This window comes from Sarcophilus harrisii, chromosome 2, assembly GCF_902635505.1.
Source record: "Sarcophilus harrisii chromosome 2, mSarHar1.11, whole genome shotgun sequence".
Classification (NCBI taxonomy): domain Eukaryota; kingdom Metazoa; phylum Chordata; class Mammalia; order Dasyuromorphia; family Dasyuridae; genus Sarcophilus; species Sarcophilus harrisii.
Genome location: NC_045427.1, coordinates 609,246,061 through 609,269,002, shown reverse-complemented (window position 1 = coordinate 609,269,002; position 22,942 = coordinate 609,246,061). Strand labels below are relative to the sequence as shown.

The 22,942-nt window shown below is 36.5% G+C and overlaps 1 protein-coding gene across 1 annotated transcript in view; it reads right to left on the bottom strand.

Moving 5' to 3' along the window:
- KCNMA1 (potassium calcium-activated channel subfamily M alpha 1) overlaps positions 1–22,942 on the bottom strand; it is an 887,197-nt gene that overhangs the window by 151,229 nt on the left and 713,026 nt on the right. Inside the window, 3 exon segments of the mRNA XM_031949466.1 lie at positions 2,034–2,120; positions 10,312–10,323; positions 13,113–13,181. Coding sequence (XP_031805326.1) covers positions 2,034–2,120; positions 10,312–10,323; positions 13,113–13,181 — 168 coding nt within the window.

The window sequence follows — 22,942 nt, the reverse complement described above, 5'->3', positions numbered from 1 at the left end:
AAGTCACTCATTTCTGTTGCTTTTTCTAGTTGAAGACATATACTTAATAGCAGGTCATCTTAATCAAGTTTTCCTTGAAAATCAAATAAAAAAACCAACTTGTCTAGTTCCATTCAAATCTCCTAAGTCCTTTCTGTGGTTTTCTGCCCACGTCATCTATTTGAAATCCCCTAACTGACAGCATTTGCCCTGACACCTCCCCCACACCATGGAAAATCACAGCCTGGTCTTGTACTTATTATGTCAGCATGTATTTGTGAATGCCATAAAGCACAGAAATGAGACATGTTGCACTACCGAATATAGGATGTAATTTGTTTCTTGGACCACTTTGTGTTGGTGACATTCATTAGGGAGAGATGCAATGGGAAAGGGAATTATACAAATGGGAGTAGGGGGAGGCATAAGTGATCTATATTTCTGCAGGGTTCCCTAGCCTCTGGCTCATGTGGCAGAGCTGCTGTGTCAAGCTTTTCTGTCTACTAATCGGGACCCAGATGCATTCCTTCTTAATGGTGAGCTTAGAAGGGCAGGGACATCAGCCTATTTACCAGCTTGATTCACTCTGTCCAATTTCCAAGGAGTTGGAATTCTGGTAGCAAAGACACAGTGACCAATAGCAGAGGACTCTGAAGGGGAACTAGATTTGACCTAGCTTCTATATCAATTGATATCCATTTCTTCCTCCTCAAATTTCCCTAAAGAAATGGTTTTCAAAAGGTAGTCCATATGTCCCTGCAGTCCATAAAGCGCATCAGAGGATCCTAATCATAAATGATCTTAAGGCATTATTCACCTATTAAAATATTACCTTTTCCAACTATACAGCTGGATGAGATTGCATTCTTTTCATAAATCTCAACAAAAATACATCTCACAACAGATTCAAAGTAGAAGCAGACATGAGAATCTAGTTGTCTTCTATGAAGCCAGATCACAGAAATGTGCAAAAATCTGTAAAATGCTACTCTTCTATTTTTTGAAAATAGATTTTTCATTAAATATGTTATTTAGGTTAACATCTATAGAAATATTGAAAATATGTTTTCATCAAATATTTATGTGAACATCTATAGAAATACTGAAAATATATTTTTCATCAAATATGTTATTTAAGTTAACATCCATAGAAATATTGAAAATATATTTTTCATCAAATATGTTATTTATAACATATACATATTTGTTATTATTGTTTTAATGAATTAATAAATATAGATTTTAAAATATAGCCATTTAATTTCTTATATAGTAAATATTAATATCTCTGTCTCTATCTCATCTATCTATATGAAACACATTTCAAAAAATCTCTTTGGAGTCCTCAATAATTGTTAAGAGTGTAAGTGGGACCTGAGATCAAAAAGTTTACCTGGTTCTTTCTTTTACCTTTTTTTTTTTTAATACTTTATCTTGTATTATATTTTTTGTATAACTTTAGACATGTACAATGTTTATCAAATTCCATTATTTATCTAAAGTTTTAGGAATAATTAGGTGGCACAGTAAGTAGAGTGCTAAGACTTGTTATCAAGAGGACATGAATTCAAATCTGACTTCACTTACTGTGTGACCCTGGACAAGTAATAACTTCTATATGCCTCAGTTTCCCCATATGTTAAATAGGGATAATAATAACATATACTTCTCAAGGTTGTTCTAAGGATCAAATGAAATGGTATCTGTAAAGTACTTAACACAGTGCCTAGCATCTACCTGTAGTAGGTACCATATAAATGTCACTGTTGTTATTGTTAACATCAGTAGCAGAATAAATCCATTATTCCTCAGTTGGCCAATACCCCACATGAAATGGAAATTTGGCAGTTCTCTAATTAAGATGAGCATGAATCAGCCCATGTTAACAATTCAGGGATTTTTTTTTAATTGACTCCACATAAAGAAAGCTGTATTTGTTGACCATCTCAATAGATTGCCTTGACCACGTTTTAAGGTTTTGGGGGCAGACAGGAGGGATCTGTTGTGATTGATGCATGAAAGGAGTGAAATTGGAACAAAAAAATCAATTTTACCTCTTGACTTCTTTGGCATCACTTGCGATGAAGAATCCTAAAGTACCTTCTTGGATTTTGAGATGGTTTCCAGGATTAATTAATATGCTGCTCATTGAAACATAAACAGAGAAGATAGAGTTGTGAGGAGACATTCTAAGAAGAAATTCTGAGGTTACATCATATGGTTGTTTTTTATAGGGGGCCCACTAGAAGGGAAGGGGATGTCAGGGATGTCCAAAGCCATTCTGGCAGATTTGATGCCAAGTCCACAGACTCTTAGTCCCAAATCCTTGGTATTTGATCTGATAATGTCATCAGTGAACTCTAGCTGTTGGTTCCCCAAGTGGCGTACCCTGGGCATCTTTTTAAGGAAACCAAAGCAAAACCAGATGCCAGCAACCTAATATGTTCAAGAAATAGTCTGCCTTGCCTACTTTGGTATGTGGGTTGAACTTCTGATTAACTGATTTCCCAGGAACTTACTACCCAAGGTCAAAGTCGAAGAATCATCAATCAAATTAAGTCATTTTAATGCCAATATTTACTTCTAATGACATTGAGTTAATGGGACCCCTATATGCATACATAAATATACAAGTATGTATACCACGTATTACCAAGGGGCAGAGTACAAGGCAACCAGTTACCAATGCAGGGGAAAACACAACATCTGCATGACAATGCTAAGAACATTAAAAAAAAATAAGATGAATATTTAGGAAAAGAATAATCCCCATACTAACAAATGAATTGGTCATGCATTTGATTTAATGGGTGAAATACTAAGAGCCCTGAGTTTGCACATAAAAGTTATATGTCAGAATCAGATGTGAAAATATCCATAATATCGTCCCAAAGACCTGGCCCATAGAAGGTGCTTAAATGCTTGTTCACTTTTTGACTTCCATTTTTCAGGAAATAAAATTTATATCCCCTAGATTGTGTTTTTGTTATTAAGGAGAACATTATCCCAAATAGGAAGCCTATTCAAAAGGGCTATTTAAATGGTGTATGTGTATTGTGTGTGTATGAATGTGCACGTGCACATGCATATGTTAAATAGAATAACTTGTACTTGGATGATGAGAATCAGTAAAGGAAACTTCTTTGGGATAAATAGGTATTTGGATCTGTTCCCTCAAGTTTAATCACTTAAAAGATCAAAAGCACGACTTGCTAATATGCTTGGATTCAGATGGAGCTAGCTAATTCCCTTTTTTTTCCTTTTTCTTTTTTTTTTTTTTTTTAGCTTAGAGAACAATTTAGGGAAGATACTAAATACAGCAATAGATAAAACACAGATATCCTTTGATCTGCAAATCTGTAGTGCTTAAGGTTGATGTTTGGAATTAGGTTATAGGAAGGAAGTCATCAAATACTGAAAACAAGAGAGTGATTAGTATGTGACCATTTTCCAGTGGCAAACTCTTCCATGGGAGGGTTGTAGCAATCAGAGAGTGATTTGTCTGTAATAACATAAGAGTGACCCAAGTGAACTTCTGTTCAGTTGGGAGATCTCCCAGTAGGTCATTACCACAAAATAATGGTCTCCTATCACAAGAATCTCCTAAATACCCAGAACAAGGCATTGTGACAGAAGGAAACTGAACCTGTGTCATTGCTGTTATTAACACTAAATAATAGCAGAAAATCCTTGAAGATTTGACTGTTCTGGCCCTAGATATAAAGACAGTAATGAAACTATTCACAAATAAGGAAAATGTGGGTCTAAACTGATCACAGTGTTACATGCACTGAATCCATAATCATGCAGAAATAGGTTTTACACTTAGTGGATTAACCATGACCTCTGCTCTCTACTATCCTTAATGGTTGGCAGCAGATCCCAGTTAGGAGAAAGGAAGAATTTGTCATAAAAGAAATGAGTAAGTGAGTCTCTTGCTGGCTCAATATTTATATTCTATAGCCAATAGGATCACAGAATTAAAGAGGACTGAAGAGATTTCAAAGGCCACCTTGTCCAATCTCTTCATGTAACAGATGAAGAAACCGAGATCCAGAGAAAAGGAAAGTGAATTGCCCAAGTTTACATAGTCAGTGAGCATCAGAGGCAGAATTTGAACCTAGTGCCTGTTCTTTTTAAATATACTATATTATCAATGAGGATTTAATTTTTAGATATAAAATTAGAGTCTCTCTCTCCATATGGTGGATTTCAAGAGCAGCCTGCATTTTCAAAGGGATTTCCAGTGCATACAGAGAGTAATCAAACCTAAGAATGGATCAGCATCATTTAATCTCATATCCTTGATCTTATACTACCCTCATCATAATAAGATGAATGGAAAAAACTCATTTGGAGTACACCAATCAATCAGTCAATCAATAAGCATCTATTGAGTATCAGCTAGAGTACATGCCAGGTATGAGAAAAAAATTCATGCCTATTTCCTCATTTGGGTCAGAAGTGGAAGTAGATGCCACAAATAGGAATATTGTACATTTTTATTAGTGCTTATTTAGTCTAAGCAAAAAAAAATAAAAATCCTTTGAATAATACACAAAAAGGTTAGAATGATGACAATCAAAGGTAAAATTTCAATAATATTTGCTCAGTGAAATTCAAAAATAAAACAAGTTTTTCACATAACCTAGAATATCTCTCTTCCCCAGATTATTTGATTCATTCTTGTGTTTCCCAATAATTGAACCCATGGTGTGATTGCACAAGATGAAGTAGAAAGGAACAAATTTTCTATTAATGAAAAATCTCTTTTCATTCTCTCCATTCTTATCCCTGTGATGAAGAACAGCTAACCATGCAGTGAAAAGTTGGGATCAGCTTTTTAACAACTGCCAAGTACACCATTTATAGTGGAATCTTGCCTTCAAGTCCATTAAAGTCAAACCAGAAACTAAGGTAATTAAAATGATTAAGGCCTGGAAGCAAATAATCTCTGATGATGTCATTGGTTACTATTGCTGGGGTTAGCCCTTGGTACTAATTAATGAGCTACCCAGGAGGTAACCAGTTTGCAATGTAGGTCCATTTTACAACTAAAAATTCACAATTTTTTTTATTATTCCAGAAGAACTTCTGGAAATGGACAAGCTAATTTGGACTGACTTTAGGCTATGGTGAGATTTTTTCTTTAAACCTTATGTCTCTGAAAGCATGTTCCATAATGAAACCCATTGTATAATTCTAGAATACACCCACCCTCCTATTGTACTCATTTCTATATTTGTGTAGAAATAGCATAATTTGTGGACATCCTAATTTATATATGATTTTCCTTCAATTTTCTGAATGGTAATCTTGCCAATGAGTTCTGCACTCAAAAAAGTAAAAGGAATTCTTGATGGATATAAAAATATCATAGCATCCTGCCAGATTCTTTTCCTTTTTAATAACTTGGTCATGATGTACATTTGGGTTCCAATGGATAAAATGCAAAAAAAAAAAATTGCTGGCTGACTACATGGTTTCAAAGACTCTTTGGGGAAATATATTTCTTTTTTTTTTTTTCATACTTGGCCCTAATAAAAGCTTTAAAACTTCCATGTACATTCAAAATTCCCAAGGTTCTAAGAGTTTAAAGGAAATTTCATCTATCTCTTCCTTAAAAATATAAGATAACAACCTTAGGTCCAAGTGACTCCTATTTGCCAAATGCTTTCTATTCTTTGGCTATTGTTCTTGACCTCCCAAGACTCTTTGATCTTCCTTAAAATAAATAAATACAATATATTGATTGTGCCTATATCTCTGTTCTCTGCCTGAGAAAAGAGCTTCTCTCCCTGTGGATCACTTTTCATCAGTTTTCTGCCTTTGAGACATTAGTAATACAGACAAAGTTATCTTCAGGTTCTGGGAAATTCTTTACTTTTCAATGTATCAATTAGCTCAATTCTAAAAGAGTTTTAAAAGTAAGTGTTGGCCCATTTCTGCTCCTAGGGAATATCTAATTTATTCTCTTTGTTCTGTGAATTTATTCATTCCAGACACGAGACTTCCTGTTATACAGAATATCACAAAGTTTGATCTGTTCTTTTTCTTGTTCTGTAAATTCTTTGCCATTCTGGTATTCGGGTCTCTGGCCCTGTTCACCTGAGGAATCTTAAGAAAATTTGGTTTTTCTATGCCTCAGAAAGTTCTTACATCTACTCAAGAATAGAACAGAAATGGAAACATATCCTAAGAAGTACTGAAAACTCTTCTGTTCTGCCTCTGCTCTTTGGCAAAAGCCAAAGGTTTTGCTTAAATGTACTTTATTTCAGCACTGTAGAGTACTGATGACACATCTAAATAAGTATAAATTATATGTGAACACTATATATATATATGTATATATATATAATTATAATTATATGTGAATACATTATAATGTGAACACTAAGTTCCCTGAGAGAAGGGACCATGATTTGTTTATATACTCCACATTGTTTTGCTTGGTGCCTTAGATGTAGTAGGCATATACATACATAAACACACATATATGTATACATATGTCTTTGCATGTAAATGTGTGTATGTGTATATACATGCATATGTATACACAAATATATATGTATATAAACACACTTAGGTATACATATATATTATCTGAGATACTGTGTGGAAAATAGAATCAAATTTCAGGGCTGGAAAGGATCACAGATAATTTAATCCAACTTTTCATTTTATAAATGAGAAAACTGAGGGACAGAAAAAATTAAGTGATTTGCTTAAAGTCACAATCAACCAACAGACATTCATCAAGTGTTTATTAAGTGGCAAGTATGGAGCACAAAAAAACCAAGAACAAAATAATTTTTTTTTCTCAAACAGGGACCAGAACTTAGCCCTCCCATGATCCTAGTCCAGAGTATTTACTACCAAACAAACCATGCTGCCTTATAATTCCTCGCTGTTGTGGAGGACACTCATTTAATCTTTATTTTTTCTCTTAGGTTTGTACTTGAATTGATCTTTTGCTCCCTACCTCACCATGAGTCATAGTCTCAGCTGAGGCCAGATTCCCTTCTGATCCCTTTCTTTAATAGAGAGCTAATTTTGAAAAGAGTAATTTTTAAACACATCATGTTGGAGTTCATATGAGTCAGGCCTTGTCCCAGGAGCGGTTACATTTGGCAAAGTAAGATGAATTAATAAGATGGTGAGAACCCTCTGGAATCGTGTCCTCTTTCTCCCAAATAATATGGACCTCACTTCAAAAGCCTCCCAAATAAATAGTAATCATTTAGGACAACTGTGCACAATGAACCCTTAAAATTACTTCCATTTTCAGTTGTCCTCTTGAACTCTGATTATCACCATTCCAAGAATATTTGAAGCTAATATTCTTCTGGAAGTATAGAACACTTCAAGTTGAACAAGATGAGGGCAATAGTAGATATTTCTTGGCTTGCCTGGAATGCACTGTCTCCTTACTGTCCTTATCTCTGTCACCTTCAAAGGTTAGCTCAGATACCTCAGACCTGCTACATGAGGTATTTTTTTGATGTACTCAGATATGTCCTCCTCCAAAATTTCTCTGTCTCTACCTCTGTCTATATGTCTCTCTTCGTCTCTGTCTGTCTTTCTCTCTTCCCTCTGCTCTATCTCTGTTGCTGTTATTCTCTATCTCTTTATCTCTCTCTCTTCTACCTCTCTCCCTCTCTTTCTTCTTTCTTCTCTTCTCTTTTCTCTCTCTCTTTTTCTTTCTGTCTCTGTCTCTCTCTTCTCTCTCCCTCTCTTTCTCTTCTCTCTGTCTCTCTCTCTCCATTCCCCTCCATCCCGCTTTCCCTCTCCTCCTTTCTCTCTTTCTCCCTCTCCTTCCTCTCTCTCTCTCTCTCTCTCTCTCGCTCTCGCTCTCGCTCTCGCTCTCTCTCTCTCTCTCCATCTCCCCCCTCTCTCTTTCTCTCTCTCTCCCTTTCCCTCTCCTTCTCCATCTACAAAAAATGTAATCTCACTGAGGGTAATGACTATATCATTTGTGTCTTTGTAATTCCCCTCACAGTTCCTAGAAGAGAATTGTCACTTAAAATGCTTGTTAATTCACTGATTGATTGGTGAGTAAAAGAGTAGAACATAGTGAAAAATAAAGGCAGATTAGCCATAAAGACAAGACTGAAACTGGATTTTGCCTTTATCTGTGTCTTTTTTTATCATGAGGGTGATAAAAGCAAAGAAACTCCATGAAAATTCATAATCATATTCCTAAAATTGTACTAATTATCCAGATCTATAGTTCTTAAGGATTGGCAATTATTGGGAGGGGAAAGGTGCAAATACAAATGAAAGGGGAAAAAGAAGCAAAAAAACCCCAGCTTTCTAGCTACCCTGAATATGTATGATGGGAAAATGTTCTTATAGTGTAATCCTCCTTGCAAATGTATTGTGCCATTCCCCCAGGTAATATAACATGCTAACAAGCTGCATGATAATATAGTCTTTCGTATCATAATATATGGAAATATGCATATTAACAACCACAAACTAATGGGAACTAGGGCAAGCAAAAGCAAAAGTAAACAGCAACCATCTAAGGTTGGTTCATGGCCTCCCCAGAGAAAACATTACCAGGAATAGTAACCCCTATCAGTGCATTGTGCCAGGGGCATCTACTAGTAGTTGGCACTTTATTTGAATCAGTTTTACTTCTTGGGTGGAAAGCAGATGGAGAGAAGTGTCAGGGCTTACACTGGTGTCCTAGGCAGCCAACTTAGGCTTCCCTGAGGCTTATGGTCTGTAACCACTTAACTACTACTTTCTTCTGTGCTTTATCATTTCCATCATAAACCTAGACACATATACTTTTACTTGCAACTCAAAAAAAGAAAAAGGATTGAGGTGGAAGACAAGTCGATATTCCATGCTACAGTGAAATAATGACACACTAATGTGATAACAAAGATTGCTCCCAGTTTGTCTGACCCAAGTATAGGTAATGTAGATATGGATGTAATTTCTAAAATTGAAGTAGGGCTTGTGTGTGTATTTGTGTATATGTGTGTATTTAATTTTTCTTAGGGAAAGGATCATAAAAATGGAAATATTTTGTCTAATTGGGTATTTTGTTCTGGGAGCAAGCCCATCTTACTTTTGGACAGGAAGCATGCCTTCATCAGCAACATGCCTTCACCACAAGGTAAGAAGCCATCACTAGAGGTGCAAGCATTGGACATCCTGGAAAATTCGACTTGTTGCAGTAACTTCTCTGCAGTTGGGTCATGTAACTAATGCCAAACTGACAGGAAGCCACCTCTTTTTCCACACAACTAGTCAAAACCACAGAATCCAAAGACTCAGGGAAGAAGAGAAGACAAACATATGAACACACAGATCCACACACAAATACAAAAAGGACCACACAACCAATGAGGAAGGTGAAGCTTGAGAAAATGAGCAGGTGGAAGACATCATGTTATGTTTTCAACAAGATCATCACAGAGAAGAGAATCGTAAAAGATCAGTTTAAGAATATTAACCAAGAAAAGGGGGAAAGAAGGTCAAAGTTTTTGAACATGCTTCATGCAACACCAAACAGGAGTAAAATGGGACACAGTCAAATGGTGGGACTCAAGATGTCACATTCAGAAATATGTCAAACACACAAGGAGAAAAAAAACACACAAGTATTTGCTGTGATAAATGGCACTCTTTCGGTGAAACAATTACAGAAATAAATCTCCAAAGAAACTTTGGGAGAAGAGTATTGAAGAGATTTTAAATTGCTTGAAAGTTCATCAGCAAAACAAGAACACGGACTTGGTCTCTGTTATGTGGATAAAGAGACATGACTATACCACACAAGGTAGACTCTGAAAAAATAGATGCAGAGAGGAGATCACTGGGAATGTGGATATGGTATGTAGACAAAATGGCATCACGAAATCTGGTGGACACAGCAACATAATACAAAAACAGACAAAAATGCTCAAGAGAAAAATAACCATTTTAAGTGAAATGCCACACCAGTGGTGTCAAGACTGAAAAGAGGATTGTGTTCCTTCTTACTCCCGCTCCCTCCCACCTTTTAAGGTTTTCTGCAAAGAAGTTAGTGCATAATTCACAGAAACTAACAAATAAAACCAGAACACCAAGTGCTACCACCAATTTAGAGAAATATAACCAGGGGGCTTGTATATAAATATACATATGTATATACATGTATATATACACCAGACAAGGGTGATTATATACATATATGTAAATATGTACACATATTTATATATACACAGAAAGGTAGGTGTTATCTTCCTGAATTCTTGACAAAGGGTTAGTCCTGGAGTTAGAAGGAGTGAAGGTAGAGGATTGAGGTTGGAAGGAAAGTTAACGAAGAGTGCATACCGCTTTCGGCTTCTGCAAATGACAAGAAAAAATTTTAAATCAAACATTTTGGTAAGAAATCAACCAACACCAGAAGAAAAACTTAAAGAAAAAAACACAACCTTTGTTTCAAATTCTTTGAAGAATATGATACAAAAACAAGCAGTTTTGCCAAGAATAAGGACAAATAAATATGAAATGATGCTAAGTTGGGGGCATGGGGTAGAGGAAAGAGGAGAAACAAAGGGATTAACATGGGGTAAATGTGAGGGCACAAAAGTGGAGGAAAGCAACTTTTCAATCTTAATGTGTCATTAGAGCAAGGAATAAATAAAAGGAAAAGAAAAACATTATCAAGAGTTTGTTTTGTTTTGTTTTTAGTTTATAGCTTTGAACAACCTCTGTGGCTAATGTGTGATGAATGTCTCCATTTTCAGATGCACTGATCCACATTCCCTTCTCCTAAGCATACCTTTTCCTTAAGAGAGGAAACTCCCTTCCACAGTTGAGACCAAGCCACATTTAAGAATTAAAGGCTGTAGTTGTGTATAGAAAGCAAAAAAAAATGGAACAAATTTTTCCACTTTTCCAAAAAATAAGGCCATTTGTTCACTGAAAAAGTAAAAAGATGTCTCTGTTGAAAACAATTCCAATTGGAGAATTAATATGAAAGTCCATTCAGGAAAACATGCCTCCAGGGAATAATAATACTTTGTTATTCTTCTCTCACAAATATTGTGCCCACTGACCAAACTTTTAGCAAGTCAGTGGTCTGAGTGGTTTTTCCAGTAGAGATAATTTGCCTCCCTCAAGTTATCAGAGGTAGTTTTCACCCCTTGTGACTAAATGTACATATTTGTGAACTGACTAACCAGGGCTCCGGATGCAACCTAAAGACAAAAATTAGTACAGAAACAAAGCTCAGGGTAATGAACAGCATTTCACTTTTCACTTTTCTGAAGAGTGCAGAGAAGTGGGAGGGAGATAACACCGGAAATTTACACAAAGGTTTACCCACTTGACAGGTAAAAAAACTTGGTAATGTGAAGAATATCATTTGCAAAAAAGACTAGAAAGGATAATGTTTTCTATATACACAGGGAACTCCTTGTGAAATTATAGCCAAATGCAATTATTAAATCTGGAAATGATCCAACCTGTGCTCAGGGTGACATCAATCTATTTGTTTTTTGCAAATAATTATGCTTCACTTTGTCAACCTAGGAAAAAGAAAAAAGAAAAAAAAAAAGAAAAGGCCAAAATCAATTCTACATGTGGCCCCCAAATCTGCCATTTTTTTGGTTGATTTGGATTTAAGGGAAAAAAAACAACAACATCATAACAATTGATCAGATCAGCCCTGAAATGCAATCTGATCAGATTGTAAAGACAACCAAAAAACATGTGGATTGACCATTTTCCAATCCAGTTTTTTTTTTTCCAGCACAGAGAAACAGACTCTGCATTTGGTAACTTGACATTACTAGGCCATTTATCCAGAGAATGAAAACTTGTTAATCAGATGACACCATCATGAGTTCAAACAATTCTTGGAACTGAAATGCCATTCTAGGAAATCCCAACAAATGTTCTGGTAGGAAAGATTATCTTACACTTAGTGGCCTGTCCTGCTCAGCAGTTCAGAATAGGCCATACTGTGAATCTCCTTCCTGCTGAGGAGCAATCAGAATATCTACAAAAAGGTAGGTGAATGCTGGCAAGGAAAAAATGGGCACCATCCCATTGGACCAAAGCCCTAGCATCTTGGCCATTTGTGTTCTGATTCTTCCAAAAACCGTCGAGAAGGGTAGGGAAACCAGAGCAACATCTATATTATTTCTCCAACACACAATGCCATTTCCACAATATAGATTGCTAGTTTACTATGTCTTCAATATAATAGAGACAAGCCAGTGTATCATGCTCTTTTCTTGCCTTGAATCATATATTGACTTGGGTGTTATCTATCCCAGTCAGACCTATTCCCCCCCATCACTCTGATTTGCACATAATTAAGAGCAAAATAAATAAATAAAGGGAGCAGCCTGACTTTGAGTGCAGCTCTCCTGGCTAATTTACATGAAACTGATATTCTGCCACCTGGATTCAGGCTGTACCGGGAGAAGCGCATATGGTACACAATAGGCTGCTTGTAATTTGGATATCAAGAGAGCAGATCTCTCCCATAACCACTCTGCCCCCTGCCCGCTGCAGAACAGTCCTGAGCCCATCTGCTGCTTCCTAAAGGTAAACCGTGTGCATCCCTTCCTGTTGAAAGGGAGCTGGGACAAGAGATGCATTGCAAGGGTTGTTTAGCTTTAGGGTAGGAAGGATGCAACCAGGCAGAGACCTTCAGTTTTTGCTCTTTTCTCCCCTAAGAAAATTGGGAGGGGTGTGTGTCTTATATTGTTTGGGAATTCAGAAGATCCATGGCAAAAATCATAATATTAGAGGACTATATCCTTTCATTGGAGGGTATAGTCAAACCCCCTCATGTCACATAAGGCAACCACCCAGGAGCTAAAGTGTCATGTCTGACACATAAATTGTAAACACCGAAGGAAAGACCTGAACCCATATTCTTGGATCTCACACCCTTTGCTAAATCTTCCCCTCTACTCAAAACTTATTAATTATTAGAAAATTGATTGGGGAACAGGAGTGGCAGGAATAGTCTTCAACAAATGTGTTCTGAAACCTGTTGGAATAGGCTGCATCAAGCTTCAGAGGAAACAAATCCCATTTAGGAAAGAATGGCCTGAGCATTCTGAGGATGCACATTCCCCATCATCAGTGTCAGTCCCAGAGTCCAAGCAACTTACCGGCTCTCTCGATTGGCGGACTTGTACTCTATGGCTATCATTAAGAGCTTTAGCTTCACAAAGCACAGTCTGCAAGAAGAAAGAAACTTTCAGGTCAGTCCTTCTGAATGATTAGAGCCATATAACAACACTGTTAAGATCTTTCCATTTACTAATGCAAACATTATCAAGGAGCATCCTCATTCCCCAGTTATCCTGACTGGGAGATCAGGGGGATGGGGAATATACATTATCCTTTCCCTATCACTCCATCAAACCTGCTTTCCTTCAAGCTGATAAGTCACTGGATATTGGAAACACAAATTGCCCTTGGTGCTGGACGTCTAGACACAGACCCCAAGCTGGGATTTTGTCTGGGGATTTATACTGGGCCAGATTCATTAGTCACTTCATTTTGTAGTAAAATGTTAACTGCAGGGGGAGTGAGGTATTTGGAGCAGGTGGACCTGTGATTTGGATCCTGTTCCAAGCTTCTGTGTAAATGGCTCCAATTGTTGCTCAGAGCCGACCCCAGCACACATGGAATGATGATAATAATACTTAGTCGGCTGTAAGTGCCCAGCATGGCCCTGCCGCTCAGAATTCCATAGGAATTCAAAAACTGAGAGGTCAGAAGAACAGACCTGAAGGATTTGGCCAACTTTCTGACTTCTTGCCTTTCCCTCGTTGAATATTTTCCTGTGTCCTCTCAACTTCTCCTTCAAGGTTTATGAAGTTTCTCTTTAATGACTGTAGACTTCATTGATGTCCAGGATTATGCAATCCTGGGTTACATTACTTCTTTGAATGACCACTGCTTCACATGTAGATCTTATTTCCTTAACTTGGATATAGAGGCTTTGAGGTCGAGATCAGTGCTGCTTACTACTTTAGAATTCTTCTCAATTTCCAGCACCAAATTGGATGCACCACAGTCACTGAATTAACATTTGTGAATTGATTAGCGATGGAAATTTGGTCTCAGCTTTGGTCATTGGCTATTTTGGTTTGACCATGTCAATCACCCATATTTCCCCTTTCTGCTACCAAACACACAGCGCGCGCACACACACACACACACACACACACACAGCACTAGTTATATTTATGTGGTAAGAATTTGGACTGGAGTGATTCTCAAAGAGCTGGGCATGGGTGCTCTGATTCTATGAAGAGGGATATATGAGCTCTGACTCCTTGCTTGGGAATGCATTTCCAGAGGGCTTTGGTTGGTCCGTTTGGACCCTAAAGGGAAGTATGGAGTTATACTGAAAAGAACTGGCAACTAGGTAAATGTAATCCTTCTTCATGGGCTATAAAAAGAGAGGAGATGGAAAGACCTACATGAACTGCTGCTAAGAGAAATAAGCAGAACCAAAAGAACATTATATACAATAACAAGATTACATGATGGTCAACTGTGATGGACTTAGCTCTTAACAACAATGAGGTGATTCAAGGCAATTTCAATATACTTGGGATGGAAAATGCCATCTACATCCAGAGAGAGAACTATGGAGACTGAATGTGAATCAAAACATAATATTTTCACCTTTTTGTTGTTATTATTGTTAGTTTGATTTTTTTCTTTTTCATGTCTTTCCCCTTTAGATCTAATTTTTCTTGTGCAGCATAATGACTATGGAAAAGTGTTTAGAAGAACTATATATGTTTAACCTATATTGGATTGTTTTCTGTCTTAGAGAAGGGGGCAGGAAGGAGAGAGGGAGAAAAAATAGGAACACAAGGTTTTGCAAAGGCAAATGTTGAAAATTATCTTTGCATGTATTTGGAAAAATAAAAAATGTTAGATATAAAAAAAGAAAAGAGGAGAAACACTTTATATAATGTCTTTGGAAATGGTTATTTTGTTGGGATACAGCCAATGCCAAATCTCCATGGGATTTCTTCTTAGAAGTGGAAAATAGCCACTATAGATGCTGCTGGAAAGGAAGAGGGGAGAAGAAATCTTTGCCTTTCCTTATTTGTAAAGTTCAAAGGATAGCTCCTATTGGCTATATGCTCTTTATCAAGGGACTAGAATATATATGACTCTCCCCATGAAGTCAAAGCATAGTTCTATGGAAGTCAGATCTGACCATCTCTTTTCTCTGTTCAATAAAAATCCAATAACTCCCTATTACCTCCAGGATGAAATGTAAAAAGTTCTATTTGGCTTTTAAGACCACTTATGAACTGACCCTTCCTACTTGAGTATTCTAATTCATCACTCCCCTCTATGTATTATTGTATGTTATATGTAATATTAAGCAACATCGACCTTCTGGCTCTTTCTTAAACTCAACACTCTATCTTTTGGCTTTAAGTCATTTCTTTCTCTGTCCTCCATTCTCAGAATATTCTCTTTCATCACTTCTCCTTCCTGAATGTACTGACTTCCTCCAAGACTCAGTTCAATTCCTCTTGTTGTTTTTCAGTCATTTTGGATTCTGTGACCCCATTTGCAGTTTTTTTTTGGATAACAGAATTGTCTGCCAATTCCTTCTCCAGCTCATTTTACAGATGAGGAAACTGAGGCAAACAGGATGAAGTGACTTGCCTAGAGCCATACAGCTAGTACATCTCTGAGTCTAGATTTGAACTCAGGGACATGAGTCTTCCTGACTCCAGCCCAGCACTCTGTGCAGTATGCCATTACCTAATGGTACCCTACCTTGTATCAAATCTGTTTGGTACCTTCCCTCTGAAGTTACATCTACTTTGTACATATCTGATATGAACAGATTTATACATTGGCTTCCTCATTAGAATGGGAACTTCTTTAGGACATGAATCACATTTTTACCTTTCTTCATATCCCCAGAACTCTGCACAGGACTTGATACAAAATAAAGACTTCTTAAGTGCTTTTTGCTTGATCAATTGAAAGTGTTCCAGGCAAACCCTACTTCTCATTTCCACTTCCCTATATTTATATTTGACTTAAATATGAGGCAACATGGTATCAAGAAGAGCTATCAATTGTCAGTCTTTTTCAGCTTTGTATCAAGTGAGGTTTCCTGTATTGAGTCAAATTAAGCTGCAAGCTCCATTCCTTTTCATCATTTGCCCTAAGTTTCAGCTTTTCCATTAATTCCCCCCAGAATTCAAAGACTTGGGTTTTTGCTGGAGGAAACATCTAGACTAATAAATTCACAAGTCTACTTGAGAATCCTATTATTTTTAGCAAAGAAATTAGATTTGGAGATGGAAGACTTGGGTTTCATCTTGACTCTGAAATATACTAGTTTCATGATATAAATCCCATCACCTCTGAAACCTCAGTTTCCTCATCTGTAGAATGGAGACAACAATATTTGTATTCCCCACGAGAAGATTGTTGTGAATAAAATGTGCTCTCTTAAAAATGAAACAAATTATGAATAAGAGCTCTCCTTCCTTGGGCTAACAGATTACTCTTATTAAGTGTGTTGGTGAGGAAGCTATATGCTTGTGTGGGGTGGTAAGGAGCTGCTATTTCTCATTCCAAATGGTTCTGCATTTTTGCCCATCAGAAAGTTTATACCATGTTCATTCAGACCTGGCTCTCTTGCAATCAAAGTAAGAGATGCTGAATTGTATATATGGCTTTAACATTTTCTAATTAATTCTCTTAAAATAAATACATGAGGTTGTCTGGAGGGGTGGGGGGTGATGGTAGATTAATGTACATAACCAATATTTGTTAGAGGCAAGATTTGAACACAGAGCTTTTAAGTCTGCTGATAGCTCTCTGTACACAAACAAAATTGTTTTAAAAATGAAAAATATAAAAAGTAATAGGATTCTCATGAAAATCTATGAACTTATCAATCAGAATGTTTCCTCCAGTGAAAACTAAATTTAGTCTTTGGATTCTGAAGGAAGTTGGTGGAAATGCTAAAATTTAGAGGAATTGACGGAAAGGAATAGAGCCTGCAGATTAATTTGACTCAATACAGGAAACCTCAGTTGATATAGAACTGAAAAAGACTGACAGATTGATAGTTCTTTTTGATAAACCTGTGTGATTCTTGCCCTTGTCCTACCATAGGTTCAATAGAGAACTTCCATCAAATGTACTAGAAGATTTCCTTATTTTCTCCTGACATTATGAAAGTACCAATAGAACATAATGACTTTCTGCCTGTTATCTCTTACCCTTGTCACATAGCCAGCCATAGAGTAGATACTCTTCCTATCATACCTTCCCCAATGACATCTCTTAAATTTCTTCTAAGTTCTATCTTAATTATAGGGGACAACCTGCTCACACACACGTCAAGAGCCTTAGAGATCATCTGTCCCAAGGCTCTTTTTGCAGCACATATGGTCATACATTTAGAGCTAAAAGAGACATTATAATCATTTGATCTAACCTCCTAATTTTGAAAATAAGAAAACTGTTTCCTGGAGAAGCTGTGATCTACCTCAGATATACATATAAACAAACACACACACATATTAAGTATCTACTATATGCAAGACAGTGGTAGGGATCAGAACACAAAACAAAAAGCAGCACCTGCCCACAAGATTATTATATTCTTTTTTCTTCCTCATTGAAATATTTGACTCAATTTCATATGACCCAATACACACACATTTAAGTCAATGAGAAATTCTTTGTTTACACTCAGCTGTGTCAAACAGAAGTTTGAGAAATTAGATATTATTTATTTCCCCAGGGAAACACATTGAAGGAATAGCTCCTTGGGATTTCAGTTAGGAATGAAAACTCTGAACACTCAGAACTCAGCAGAGTTCCAGGCCACTATTTACTTGAAAACCTGTGGCTAACCAAATAAGATTGAATTGCTCCATGGTTTCCTTTGTGGGGATCCTGCCAGAAATAATTAAGGGCACTTGTCTAAATGCCACTATCCTCTCCTTGGGATTCTAGACGAGGTGGGAAGAGCTGATGGGGTAGGAGGGTGGTACCACCAGTGGGAAACTGATGATGAAAGTAGGAAAAACAATGAAGTTTAAGTTCAGGACTAAAGAAATGATGTTAGTATATCCCATTATCTTGGAGCAAAATCCCTTTACTTCTGCTTTATTCAGGTATACCAAAAATCTTAGGGCAGTTTTAAATTATTACTTAAAGACTTTTGGGACACTTTGTGTGACTCCTGAAAGGGTACACTTTCCAATTTCCCACAATCCAGTGACCATTGGGCTAGCTGTGGTTTTCAGAAAGTCATCCCCAATCTTAATTATCTATATCTGGTGCTGGGATAGGTACCAGACTGGGTGATTTAGAAATCACTAGATACTATCTGTTCCTGCTGCTGTGATAAGCACTAGACTGTGTATGATAGAAATAACCCCTGATCTTTATGAAGAATGATTTTACCATAGACTGACAAGGGGAAAAATGATATACAATTAAGATAAAAATCAAGCAAGCAAGATGGCCATTGGATTTGCATGTAAGCAATGGAAAAATGAATTATATCAGGAAAATTAGCAAATGAAAGGTGTAGATTAGGACAGAGTAAATTTGTAAGAAAGTGTCCTTTTCTACTTATTTAGTTCAGGAAATAAACTTTGAGAAGGAAAACACTTAGCATTTGCTTGATGGATGGGAAAGAAGTAATATTTTGGCTTACTGCAAGATGTAGATGGAGAATATTTTAGAACACTACACAGTTAGTCAATAAGCACTTATTAAACCTAATGTATGCTAGCCACTATACTGAGTGCTAGGAAAAAAGCAAAAAAAAAAAAAAAAATCAGTCTCTTCTGTCAAGGAGCTGTTAGTCAAATGGAGATGATAATATGCAAACAGCTTTATTCAAACAAGATATATACAGAACAAATTGGGGATAATTTCATAGGGAAGGCATCAGGATTAAAGGGTGCTAGGAAAGGCTTCTTGCAAAAGATGGGTTTTTAGCTAAGACTTGAAGGAGGGGGAGATAAAGAGGAAGAAGGTTATAAGCAGGAAGCCAGTGAAAATGTCTGAAGCTGAGGGATGGAACCTTGGGGTTGAGAAACAGCATGGATTCTTGTCTCAGTAGATTTCAGATGTAAGGTTTAAGAAAACTAGAAATGTAGGAAGGAGTCATGTTATAAAAGGCTTTTAAAAAGCCCAATAGGGGATTATAAATTTGATCCTAGAGAGAATAGGAAATAACAAGAATATTTTGAATAAGAGAATAACATAGTTAGACTTGTGAATAAGAAAAATCTGTTTGAAAGATCAGTGGAGGATTGAATGGAGAGTGGTGAAACCTGGGGTAAGTAGACTCTGGCAGGCTTTTGCAATAGATTAGGAGTAAAGGGATGGGAGTCTACAGCAGGGTTGGGGTAATGTCAGATAATAGAAGAGCATTATATATGAAAGAATGTTATGAAGGTAGGAATGACAAGTCCTGATCATTAATTGGATATGGGGGATAAGAAAGCATGAGAATTTGGGAAGGATACATAATTTGAGAGTTTGAGTGATTACATATATGTCTATCCATCTACTTGATTTGTACATAGTTGCTTGCATGTTGTCTCCCCTATTAGACTGAGTTGATTGAGGACTAGAATTATTTGCTTTTCATTGTTTCACACCCTGGCACATAGTAGGTACTTCTCTGACTTCCTGACTGACTGGGGAGATAGTGATACCCTTGACAGTAATAGGAAAGTTAGGAAGAGTGAAGGGTTTGGGAGAAAGATAAGTTTATTTTAAAATGTCTGTAAAGCACCCAGTTTGAGATGTTCACTAGGCAATTAGAGATATAAGACTAGATGTAAGAAGAGAAATTAGGACTGGATAAGTAGATTTGAGAATTGTCTACGTGGAGATGATCATCTAATTCATGGGAACTGATGAGATCACCAAGCAAAATAGTTTAAAGAAGGCCCAGGACACTTTTTTCATTAGTTTTACCCCTAAGCATTTTCTTCCAGTTTTGTTGTACCTCACTGTTTCTTCCCCTTTAAAGAATGAGAATTTCCTTCAAGAGGTCAATTTCTCAAGAACTTTTATTTGCCCTTTCAATCCATATCAATCTTTCTTTGTTTTTCTTTACTAATTTTAAAGGTTTTGATTGTCTCTGTTGCCCTTGTTTCTTCATATTGGGAGAAAAGAGAAAGACTAAAGAAAATCCCTAACATGATAGATGAGATGATAATAGGTTTCAGAGAGAAGATCAGACTACTGGACTATTATTTTACTCCATATGCAAAGCCTAATCTTTGAACTGGAAAGAAGAGAGGCAAAATGATTAGTAAGTTACCAATATAAATAAGAAAAAGCAAAACAGCTCCTAGGTGTCTTTAAGTTAGTCTCTTTGCCCAGATGAATGAAATGTCTTGGGTAACAAAAGTCCTGACAGATATGTTTGCTAAGCTACTGTCAGTAGTCTTTGAAAGGTGATGGAGAGCCAAAGAAATACTGATATTAAGGAATAGGGAATACTGTCTTAATTTTTTAAATGGGAAAAGAATAGGGTTTGCAAATTCTAGGCCAGGGAACTTTAGTTACTGGAAAAATTATAGAATGTAGAAAGAGAAGGGAAGTGGGAAAAGAATAATCATTTATATAGCATTTATTGTATGCCAGGTACTGTACTAAACATTTCAAATATATCTCATTAGATTCTCACAAAAATCCCATGGGGGGGGGTGTTATAATTTTTCCTATTTTATAGTTGATCAAACCAAGGCAAGCAGAAGTTAAGTACCTAACTCAGGCTCATATCTCAATTAAGCATCCGAGGCCAGATTTGAATTCAGATCATCCAGAACTAGTGCTCTACTGTTATTTTTTTAAATAAAATTTTATTATTTTTTCATCATGATATGTCCAGTTTTCTAAAATTTAAAAAAAAGTCACATTCCAAATTTTTCCCCTCTTTTTCTGCCCCCTTCCCTGAGACAAAAAGCAATTTGATATAGGTTATACATGTGCAGTCATAACAAACATATGTCCATATTATCAACTGTTGTTTTTAAAAGGAATTTTTAGTAAGCATACAAAAAATTGTGGCTGTTACAGAGAACTAGCATTGCTCACTTCATCAATAGGCCATGCCATGACAACCTCATTTCTTTTCATTATGGACTCCTAAATTAGTACATCAAAGGAATACAGTAGATACAATTTATGATGATTTTTAGCAAAGCATTTATAAAGTCCCTACTATATTCCTGGAAACATAATAGTTGTTAGGAACAGTTTCTCTAGAAGAGAAATTTTATAAAGTCTTCAAACCAGTATTAAGGAAAAGGTGATGAGAAGTAGTCTGGGCAATAAGATAAACTACAAGGATTTTGAAGTGATCAAATGACCAGACCCAAAGAGAAATCACTTATTGTTTAATGTTAACCTGGAAAGACATTTTCAGTGTAGTAGCCCAGAAATCTATGCTCAGCCTTGTGCTTTGTAATATTTTCATCAGTGACTTGGATGAAGTCATAAAATGACATACTTATCAAATATGCATCTGGCACAAATCTAGGCAGGATAACTAGTATACTGGATGACAGAGTCAGGATGTTTTTTACAATCTAGGACATCGGGCTGAATTTAATCAAATGAAATTTTATAGTGAGGATAAGAATATGTTTTATACTTGGGCTCAAACAATCAGTGCTATAAATAAAATATGGGAAGAATGTGGCTAGACAGAAGTTCATCTCAAAACAATGTAGAGCTACGGATTTTGTGAACTACAATTTTAATGTAGATTTGAGATTACTCAAAGTAAGTCAATGATAGGAAATGGAAGCTAAGAAGTCTAATGAAAACAAGTTGCATTAGGAGAAGCATGGCAAGCTTAGACTAGAGAGGTGATAGCAGGGCAAACCCCAACTGGATCATATCAATAGCATTTACTATTTGCTGGAAGCCACATTTGGAAAAGACATTGATGAATTGAAATGTATCTAGGAGACCAGGGTAGTGAAAGACTTGTCCTGAAATTGGTTAGACAGAAGATTTACCATAGATAAGAAAATACTTAGGAGGAGGTGACAAGTGCCTTCAAATATTTGAAGAGCAACCTCTTAGATGATATAATAAATTTGTTTTGTTTGGCTCCAAAGGGAAAAATCAGAAGCAAGAAGTTAAAGTTGCAAAGGGGTAAATTTAGGCTTGGAAGGAGGAAAATCTTAATATTCAGAACAATTCATAAATAAAATGGACTGCTTTAAAAAGCAGAGTGTTTCCGCTCACTGGAGATCATTATGCAAAAGCTGGATGACCATTTGAGAGGCATATCATAGTGGAAGGCTCCTTATTAGGTCTAGGTTGGACTCATTGGATTCTAAGTTCCTTCCACTTCTTGGATTTCATAAGTCTTCTGCCTCTATCCATGTCAGCACCATTGTATGGGGAGTGGAGTAGTAATATTAGGCAGAAGTTTGGCTTCCTAACTATACTGGCAGATTGGCAGCATTTAATTCCTGCTTTTTTTCCTTCCAAATGACATTTCCCAGTATGTCCAAAGAGTTGTGGTTGGTTGCAAAATAATTACAGGGGAAGAGGAAAGATTTTTTAGAAAAATGTCACTTGTCACAAAAAGGTCTTAAACTGGCAATCTGCAATAAAACTGTTGTAATAACAAGTTAGATCACTTTCTTGATAATTATTAAGTAGAGTTCTACCAAATTTGACAACGACATTATACAAAGCTTTCTTTTTTCTTTCTTTTTTTCTATTTTTTTTTTTTTACTGCCAACATCATCTGTTAACTACAGTAGTTTCAACACAGATGTTCCTGAACAAAGGCTCTTAAGAAACCGAGCCCAACTGTTTCTACCTACCCAGAGGGAAATAAATTGTTCTCACCATTACATCGGCCCTTTGGACTAGAAAGATTACTTGCTGACACAAATTAGACAAGGAAACCTGCTGTAGATTTTGCACC